The sequence below is a fragment of the Cajanus cajan genome, chromosome 6 (genome assembly GCF_000230855.2).
Source record: "Cajanus cajan strain Asha chromosome 6, NIPB_CcT2T_4, whole genome shotgun sequence".
In the NCBI taxonomy this organism is placed as follows: Eukaryota; Viridiplantae; Streptophyta; class Magnoliopsida; order Fabales; family Fabaceae; genus Cajanus; species Cajanus cajan.
The window spans coordinates 55,633,500-55,643,815 of NC_138522.1; the positions used below are offsets into that span (position 1 = coordinate 55,633,500).

At 32.2% G+C, this 10,316-nt stretch overlaps 1 protein-coding gene across 6 annotated transcripts; it reads right to left on the bottom strand.

Moving 5' to 3' along the window:
* Nucleotides 1-2,108: 2,108 nt before the first annotated feature.
* ABCG22 (ABC-2 type transporter family protein) lies at nucleotides 2,109-10,316 on the bottom strand. 6 transcript variants are annotated; one of them, XM_020372324.3, is made up of 11 exons: nucleotides 10,157-10,316; nucleotides 9,551-9,927; nucleotides 6,611-6,681; nucleotides 5,723-5,958; nucleotides 5,426-5,581; nucleotides 5,037-5,220; nucleotides 4,243-4,551; nucleotides 3,857-4,144; nucleotides 3,290-3,574; nucleotides 3,090-3,197; nucleotides 2,109-2,636 (listed from the first exon to the last, which is right to left on the bottom strand). In XM_020372324.3, exons 2-11 carry the CDS (start codon nucleotides 9,915-9,917, stop codon nucleotides 2,415-2,417), a joined length of 2,226 nt encoding a protein of 741 aa, XP_020227913.1. In that variant the 5' UTR covers nucleotides 9,918-9,927; nucleotides 10,157-10,316; the 3' UTR covers nucleotides 2,109-2,414. The 6 variants fall into 6 exon arrangements, with proteins under 6 accessions (XP_020227913.1, XP_020227914.1, XP_020227911.1 ...); XM_020372325.3 differs by having other exon boundaries at nucleotides 9,551-9,919; nucleotides 10,157-10,312; XM_020372322.3 differs by having other exon boundaries at nucleotides 9,551-9,919; nucleotides 10,152-10,312.

Here is a 10,316-nt window from a genome sequence, read left to right on the forward strand (position 1 = left end):
TCTAAAATACTTATTACGTTACATTTATGAGATAAAAAAGGAATTAAACATAAAATTTAATTTAAATATTAATTATTATGTCATCCATTTAATATAAATTAAATCATGATTCACTTATAATTTTGACCATCAATGAATAATATTTAATGAAAAAACCAAAATTACATATTTTATAATATTAAAGAATTAAATTTTTATATTTAATTCTATAGGGAGACAAAAATGCAATTGAGCCCATAATTTATCTACTTCTGTATTTTTTTTGAAGTACTTACTTTGAGAATGTTTTAAAAGAAATTGCTCTAATTACATAAAATTGTTCATATATACAAATAATTTATAGGAAAAAATAATTTTAATAGATTCAACTATTTAATATCTATCAAACTTTCAAGAAAAATTATTTCTGACTTTTTGTGTTTGACAAAGAATATTCCTTGATAATGAACTAAAAAATAGTATAATTCTTTCATTACTTACTAACTAGTATTTTAAAGTGTACAATACATAATATAAATATTTATTTGTTTATCGTGTTCAGTTAAAGTTAGAACAAATAAAAAAATAATAATATACAAGTTAAAGTTCATATTTATGATAAAAGAATTATAATGTTTATAAATATATAAATTTTTAAATAATTTATAATAAATTAAATAATCATATTTTTAGTAATTTATTCAAAACAATTAAAGAACATTTAATAACAAAATCCAATTGGGTTGATAAAAGTCATAATACAACAAATGAGATTAGTACTCAATCGAGTTAGTTTAGGAATACCCTTGAGAGAAACAAAAAAAATTATAAAGATTTTATAAATTAAAAAATTATTTAAGTTATTTTTTAATGTTTGTGTTTTTAGGTGATAATAAATAATAAAATAATAAAACCTTTTATTATATATATATATATATTATTTTTTTTACCTTTTATCACTTAATACAAGGAGAAATTATTTTATATTTAACCTAATCTAAAGAAATAATTTTTCTCAAATATTTATTATATTTAAACATAAATACAAAATGTTAAAATTATGATTTTTGACGTAATTTTTTTTGATAATGTTAAAACTATGGATTTTTCTTGTATTTAAACTATTAAAGAAAAAGAAAGATTAAATAATGAAATAAAAAAGAAAAAAGAAAAAAGAAAGGGTCTTATGACCAATGTTGAATATAAATTTTATCTTTATTTTATATTTTACAAATTTTGTTCTTTTATTTGAAAAACCAAAAATTAAAATATCAAATAAGAAATGAAAATGTGTTATTAATACTTCTTTGTAAACTTTGTTTATATATTATTAACTAAAATTTATTAAAATATAATAAAATCATGAGTGAGACTCGATAAATATGAAGTGAGACTTACAAAAAAATATAGTAATTTACAATAAATTTTTTATCAATAGAAAATGTGCCAAGAAATTATTTTAGAGGATATGTTGTTATTTCTCGGAATACAAAATCCTTGTTCCTTATATACAATGAACAACTATAATCCCCAGGGTGACTGCTTCGACGTTCCTTTACTTCAGAGGACATTGATGTTCGTTTTTCACTTGGTGAATGAAATTATAATCTATATGTTTTATTGTCATCTAATCAAGTCCATTGATTGCGTTTTGCATCGTTTTTTTTTCTTCTTCTTCTTCTTCAAGTTAGTGGTGTATGTCTGCGTTTTATTAACAATAGAGTATGAAGTATGTTATTCTTAAAAGTATGCCAGATAATTACATTCTAGTTGAAATACATGAAATAAAAGTTAGTTCAAGTAAAAAGAAAAAAATTACCAATTATAATTAGTTTGGTTAAACTTTAAAGTAAAAAAATCCTATTAAGTGAAATAATCTGAATCAATATAATTGATTTAGTTTAATTTGTTAGATTCATCATGTTAATATGAGTCCATGAACACCTAATACAGTTATACAAAATAAATTTAAAAAATCAATATTCGCATTGCTATATTTAACAGAAGTGGTGGACCCGTATTAACTTTAAATTGATCACAGAGATATAAGTAGATTTAGTTCATATTTATTCATGAAGCAAAGAAGGTGGCATAATCATCTCAAATTCTTAATAAGAAGAGTTGCAAACTTTAGTTAATGAAACCTTTAATTCTGGCTACCAGAGTTGCAAACTTTTGTTAATGAAACACATCTAATAAGAAGAGTCATTCATCCTAAGAGTTAAATAATTTCAAAAAGCATCTCATACTGATGCGCCTGTGATAACATTCGGCATGCATGCTTTTGTTGAACATGCTAAATGTAATATAATTCATGAGATTAATTAGACAAACTAAGTGCACTTCACTTGCTACTCCTTACATTTCTATAATTATGAGCCGTCATGTGCATTTCCAACTCAGACCATGCTATATATATGCCTGAATTGATTGTCTTAACTTCCAGCTTGAAGTTTCATCCGCCGTAAAGAAACATATGCCAATAAACGGTAACCAAAAACCATGGCTATCAGAGAAGCAACTTCTGTGAATCCACTGTCAATTCGAATCCCATTTATGGTAGGTGTCATGTGTTCATATTGAACCTTGAGCAATAGTTTGTACGTATGGTAGTTGAAAGATATGTAACGAATCCAAGATATAAATATAGGGACTTTCTGTCATGTTTAGAATTTAACATGAGTCAGTTGCATTTAACATTGGCAGGAGTTATATGAAGTTTCTCATATTTCTGGTCATCAAGTTCTCATCCTTTTAATAACTTCGATTAATAAAGAATGTCTTGCTGAATTGTAAAAAACACATGTTATTGTTTGATTGATCTTGATGACAAGGATGTAAAATATTTGATATACCTTGACAAGGAGAGGTTCAGTTACATTACACCTTACATAAAAGACTTTCGAAACAACCTTATAAGAGCTTTCGATAGTTTCTCAAATAAAAAAGTTATTTATTTTTAGTAAAGAAATTCTCAAAAGTTTTTTTAAATTTGTATATGAAGAAACTCTTAAACTTCAACAAATCATTTTGCTCTCTTAAAATTTTCTGAGCATATGTCAGGAAATGATAATTTTTCCTTTCAAGAAAAAATTGTTGATTAAATTTACCTTCACAAAAAAGCCTCCAGCCAGCATGAAAGTCATCACAGTTACTGAAGCCAAAGTTGTTGCCCTTTTCAAGTCCATTAGTGTGGCCCCAATAGCAAGTCCAAGTCCCTGCTTCACAACCATTCGCAATTAGAACTATAGGGCATTTTGGTTTATGTTATTATTATATTAGCAGTTGGATAATGAATTATAATGCATACCTGAGCTGCTATGATGCAGAGAAAAACTGTAAGAATACTGAGGAAAAAAGGCCCTGCACTGAGTCTCAAACTGGCCATGAAATAAACAACAAGGAGGAAAAACACTGGTAAAACCAGGTCTAGTAGAAGGTCACTCGTTGTTCTAGCCATGAAATATGCACTTAGTCTGTACATATCCGTTGTTCGTTCCTTTGTCAGCATGGCTCTCTCTTGAGGAAATGTGAATATTGCAGTGAACACAGGAAAGAATCCCCAAAATACAGCAATAAAGAAAAGCAGTCCTGCCTGCAGTGAAACAATTAATGAAGATTTTAACATACATTATATTTATGTTTGAAGTTACAATCTGATTTATGAAGTACTGACACATCTTTAGATCATATGCCCTTGCCTTACACATATCGGATGCACATGCCTTGATAAGTATTGGACACTTCTCCACCGCATCACGATTAATTTATTTTTTTGTTTGGACACCTCTGACATAACTTCAACACCTTTACTTATTCATGTTTCTTTATGAACCTTTTAAGAATAGAGAATAGGCTATTGGCAGATATAGTTTACCTGATCTTGCAAATCTTTTTGGTTTTTAGCATCTGATTGCCACCAGAGTAATCCTAATATGACAGCAGTGGAAAGAACTTGGGTGATTCTCAACCAGCTAAAATAGTCATGTCTCCTTTCTTTGAATCCTCTGGAAAACAATATAGAAAATTGCTCAAACCAACTTGCTCCCCAATTTCTTTTGTAAGAACAAACCTTAGACTTCACTTCTTCATCAAGGGGGACAGGAACCATTAACTTTGTCTTCTCTATTTCTGCAACTCGAGAATCATATGCCTCCACCAGATACTGTTAAAGTTCAAATGCAAGCACATCTGAAAATTTTGCTCTCGAGTCTCTTTTCTAGTTAAATGGTACTACTATCAAAAATAATAATGAGAATTTACCTCTTGTACAACTGAAGCTGATGGTTTCCCATTGCATGTTTCAGCTTCAGCATTTCCCATCTGCACTTTATCCTTTAACTCTGATGGTACAGAAATGTCATTTACGTTTCCATTTGCAAGGTCTAGTAAAAACTCTGCAGGGTTCATGGCAATAAGAGGTGTACACCCTATAAACTGGAAATAGTCCATTGCTTCGGATGCTTTTCCAAAGTATAGCAAGCTCCCTTTTCCTAGAAGGATCAACTTATCAAATTTATGGAAGAGTCTGCTTGATGGCTGATGAATTGTTGTCACTACGGTTTTGCCAGCCTGGTATAAGACTAAAAGGTTAGTAATAAAGATTCAAGTAATGATGAAATTATCTAGCCGGATATTACCAAATCATGCATGCAAGTAAATATTCCTATGTGTGGATAAAATGAGATTGGACCAAACCACAATCTAGACTGACATCTTCATATATGTGTTGTACTATAATAATGCTGGATGGATAACCCATGGTCCATGCTATTTGATATCTTGAGTGAGAAAGAGAGAAATGTGTAGTAGATACGAAAGGTGATAAAAAGAGAGAAATAGAGATAAAGAGAAATAAGGAGTGTCATTTGAGAGTTAATAATTAAGGAGTGTCCATATATATTGTTGATAAATTTGAGTTATTTGAATGTGATCCAAGACTTTCTCATTTGACATAATGTTTTTAAAAGAAACTTTCAGTATTTCATTTATAAGGTCAAATTGGGGTGGTTGGATGCTAGTTCATTAAACTCACAGGGAAGAATGAGGACAAGTACCTCTGCTATGTCTTGTAGCATTTGAACTATCCTTAAGGCTGTTGTGGAATCCAAACCAGAAGTTGGTTCATCAAGAAACAGAAGAGAAGGGTTGATTATGATCTCATTGCCAATACAAACTCTCTTCCTCTCTCCACCAGATATTCCTCGAACATAGGAACCTCCTATCATAGTATCTTGACACCTGTTTTCATACACCCAAATGACACTTATCGGCTTTTATAGTTAATATACAATATATAATATTTATTTATCCCTCACAAGGGCCCACAACCATATTCAATTGATCATTTAGCTATATTCTTCACTATGTTTATGCTTATGCTCAATCGATGATTATGACTTTTATGCTCATAATAATTGTCATGGATGGAAGCATTTGCATTTACCTCCCCAATCCCAGCTCATCGATGACATCTAAAGCTCGTTTTTCCTTTTCCTCTTTCGTTAATTTATTTGGCAATCTTAGGCGGGCTGCATATGTCAATGTTTCCTTCACAGTAAGGTGAGGAAACAGAACATCATCTTGTGTCACGAATCCAATCCTGCCAAATGCATGTTTCTTGTAAGTATGGCATAAACTAAGATAACTTTTTACAATATGGTCCAAGACGCATATAGGAACCATCAAAGAATTAAAAAATAAAATTCTAACTATGTAAGATAGTCACTAGTTGGATTTTTACCTGCTCTTTAGGATCTTGGAATAAGGTTGGTCATTGTAAGTGATAGAGCCACCAGTTGTGGACTGAATTAACCTTCCTCCTAGCAGATTTAACAAAGACGTCTTTCCACTTCCTGAAGGACCCATCAATGCCAAAACTTCCCCAGGATTTACAGAACCAGTGATCCCCTTCAGGATATCCTTCTCCTTAGTTGTAGTTAAGCCTTTAATCACCACCTTGTAGGTCACATCAGTGAACTGCACAGTCAAGAACAAGAATTCATCTCAATTAGAGAGATCCATCACAAACACACAGTACAACTTAAAAATAAAGCACAAAAGTAAGCACAATGCACGAAGGCAATTTTTTTAAAAAATTTGTCCAACTATTCATACTCCATACCCTTCTTTCTCTGCCAAACCATGTTATTAAGCCTCACATAGCTAAAGCCTCGAAGCCAGAAAGGTTCCAATCTTGAACCTAGCTCTTTCAAGCGTATGAGAAATAAAACTAATGTGTTGAAACTTGATGCCCTGTGGGAGGCATCAAAAAGAAATTCAGAAAATTTTAGTACCATGTTAGGCATATGTTCATGTTGTACGTACGTTGTTACTAATCCTTTATCTAGTTAACTAGAAAGAAGGGGTAGTCTTGTACATTGACGTCACATGAAATGAAACTTTGTACAAGACTGAACCTGAGCATGCTATATTGATAGCCATGTAACATGTTCTATTGGTGGCGTTGATCGCTAAATGAAGCTTCACCGTTGCCTGCCCAAATACATATATAGCACTAAATCAAACTCATGCTCTGTTGAAGGTTTGAACAGTACCGGCAGAGGTAGGTTCTGGTAGGAATGAAGAGCGCAACATACTTAATTTTTGACAAAAAAAAAATGTGTAATACCTTCAGATATATTGGCAGAGTAGGTTCAGTCTGAAACTTCGGCTTACGAGTTCCTGCTTCAATATCCTCCGCTGCAATATACATAGTTACCCTTTTCATATAATTCACAACTCACAAGGAGGCAAAAAATGTCCTCCACTTAGTGTATGCAGTTATGTACTATAAATTTGAATGCATGTTCACGTGTATGTGTTACTTTTAGTAGGACAAATGCATGTTTTAAACCGTATACATGGGTGCTAGAAGCTTCAGAGGGAACAAATCATAAGATTCCTTAAAATTGAGGTATACAGGACATATCATAAAAGTCCAAGTTATATAGAGCATTAATTAGTCATGACACTTGACAAAGTGAAGCTATTTCGACGCAGTAGAGGATAAAAGTCAAGCAGAAATTTAATGAAGGGGCCCAAGAAGGAGACTATATGCTCTCCAACAAAAAAGGAAGACTGGGTCCAAGTGCAACCTAGCTAGCTAATTGTGGTGGGTACCAAGATATTCAATAAGTTATAAAGATGGCCAGATGGGTCATATTCATATTCATATTCATAGTTATAAAAAGGAGATTATATTCATAGTTATATAGCCAAGATAGTCAACACGTTAGAAAAGTATAAATGTACTGAATCCAAGTGTCAGGTTCTGGTAAAACATCATACTATCAGAGTGAATTCTCGTTACATTTGTCCTCATTACATGCATGAATAAATTTTAGTGTTTTAGTTCCTCTTGTTAGTGCCCGTTTGGTCTAGCTTCTGGATGTGGTTTTTCACGTCTCTCTTGAAGTTGCTTAGACCTGTTTCTACATCAATTTCTTATTCTTTACGTGAAAATAGAGTATAATATGGATCACGGCCGTGCAAGCACACCCTTAGTTACAAAGTAACTTGCATAGTTTTAGCGTCTCTAAAATTGCCACAAAATTGAAACCACACAAACATAATGAACTTTGAAATTCCAGCACAACTGACAGAAAATTTCTAAGAACAAATTAATTGTACGGAACTACAACATAGAATGTAAATAAGTACATGGATCAAATGGGTAAATAAATTTTGAAAAAAATACTAACAATTTATTGGTTTATTTCGATTAAGATAAAAACATTGGGTTTGTACAAGATTCTAACATATCATTAATGCATCTTAAACAAATTTTAACAATTTTCGATATATATCCAAGAATTTTAGTTTGAGCATAAGTAATGTGGAAACAAATAAAACTGTACCATGAAGTCAGGTTAAGGAGAAATAGACGTAGACTGAGGATGCATGAAATGATAATTATGGTGATTAATTAGAAGCACGTTACATGTAGGTGTGTGGATAGGTGGGGACCATAGCCAGGCATAGATACAACTATAAGTGGTGGTTCATACTTCATATGGACAAGCACTACACTAGGACGTCGACATACTACTAGCTATGATTATCTTCTACGGTTTGGGGAATATGAGTCACTTGTTTTTTGGACTGTTATGATCACGTGTTTGTGCTAAGAGGTTGTTGGTTGGTTTGGAACCCGACTAAGACGCCTCCCGTAACTGAAAACAGGTGAGTCTATTAACACATGACACTATAGGTGTCATATCGTTGAATGTCTATAGTCGACTCAATAATATCCATGAGATATCTATGCATGTTTTCGATTTACAAAATATATAATTAATAATACTCAATATAGGTATTATATATAGATTAATTGAGACTCTGATAATTTTGAACAAACTATTAATTTTATTTATCGCTAGCTTATACAAGAGGTCCAACTTACTAGAGTAGTATCTAATGATATTTTTACTGGAAAAGCATAAATTGAAAGCCATTATATATCTCCCCAACAGGACAACTAAAATGCATATTTGTTGAACCATTAACCAGAACTTACAAGCAAATATTATATATAAACCCAGTTAAACTTTATGAGACTACGACATGAATGTCACATAGTATTATTATTTGAAAACTATTCTTTTACATCATTTTTGTTTAATAAAATGCATACAGTAAAATGTGTACTATTTTTTTTCGATTAATAAATATGCAAAACAAGTATATCAAATTGCAAACAGCAAAACATTGTTCTAAAACATTAAACAATCACTTTTGCACTATGTTTTTAACCCAGTTATTCCATCTTTCACTATGTTTTAGTTAAATTAATCAAATCTCTAGGCTATATATAAATGGTGGGAAAATGTTATAAAAACAACAGGTTCTTCTAATCATTGGCATGAACCAATTTTGTTTCGCATCGCATCCGTAGTACCAATGCCCAGCCAAATTATATGTGAATCACACGTACGTAGTCAAACTAGTAATCGTACTTTCCTGTGTCTCTTTTAACTTTCATCATGACTATTATCAATATAGTAATAATTAACAACTTTGATATTTCTGCATGGAAAAAGTTGAAGTAAATTTGAGGTACAGTTGAGGAGGAGATAGTAATGTAAGTTTTTAATTTTAAAAAATACAAATGAAAAATAATAAGTTAAAAATATATATTAACAATATACATGAAAATTAAACTATATTTTTTTAAGGTAAAAAATTAAACTATTTATTATTTGTATAAAATAATGTAAGTTTATAATTAAAAAAAAATGAAAATGTTAACAGTTAAGAGTAAGAGTCCAATAAGGTTATGTCATCACAAGGTTAGTCTTCCAGTTCTTGTACACGTGTTGTCATTTGAAGAAAAGAGAAGCAGTTAGTTAATCACCCGCATATGAAAGGATTGAGATTTTCTACAGTTTTGAAGAGAACTGTATGAACTTGGACCTTTCATTAACTTTATCTGTGAACTTTCAAAACTACAGCGAGTTGTGTTGTTTATATATTCTAATCGATATGGGACTCGAATATTTGTCCACAATTATGGCATGAGATTCTAAAAAAAAATAATAGATGGTTCATGATTGAGTGTGAATTGACTTACGGATATCGTCGTCGCTGAAAGGTTTGGAATCGGCGATTTCATCAGGAGGCAGAGTGAAGCCGGTGAAGGAGAATGAGAGCCCCAAGCTGGCACTCGAAGCTCGGCTTAGAGCCACGCCGCTGTTAACCTCATCCACCTCAACCTTCAACTGAGCGCTCCTTGCCTTTCTTATGTGCGCGTTTTTCCCCCCGCCGCGACCCGGCGACGCCGCCATCATCCTCCGGCTCGATTTCCTTGATAGCGTTCCGCCACCCTCCGCCGACGGCGGCGACTTCACACCTGTTGCCTCCGCCGCCAACTCCGCTAGCTGATCCGATTTCGTTCTCGCTAAGCTGGATGTACTTGCATTTTCCATACTCACAGCCATTGCTACAGTGCTAATAATTAAATTAAATTAACACTCTACGTAATGTTGAGGCTAAGAACTAATTAACGACGGAGAAATAGTGTAGAGAAGGATATAACTGAGCCTGCAAATTTAGATTCTTCATTTTGCCCTCCAAAATTAGTAGTAAGCGAAGATTGTTGACATTATGATAAATTAAATAATTAAAGTATACAAGATTATGATATGAGAAGATCGTTGCTGGCTTTGTCTTACCGTACTTTTTATTTTTTTTTCTGCTTTCTGAGAGAGGAGTAACGACCAAAGCAGAACCAGAAGACAGAGTGAGAAGAAATTCGCGGGACTATAAGAGAATGGAATGGATCTGGACCATGTTCAAGTAAACAATTGCTCATCCAACTTACACAGCATGTGGAGCAT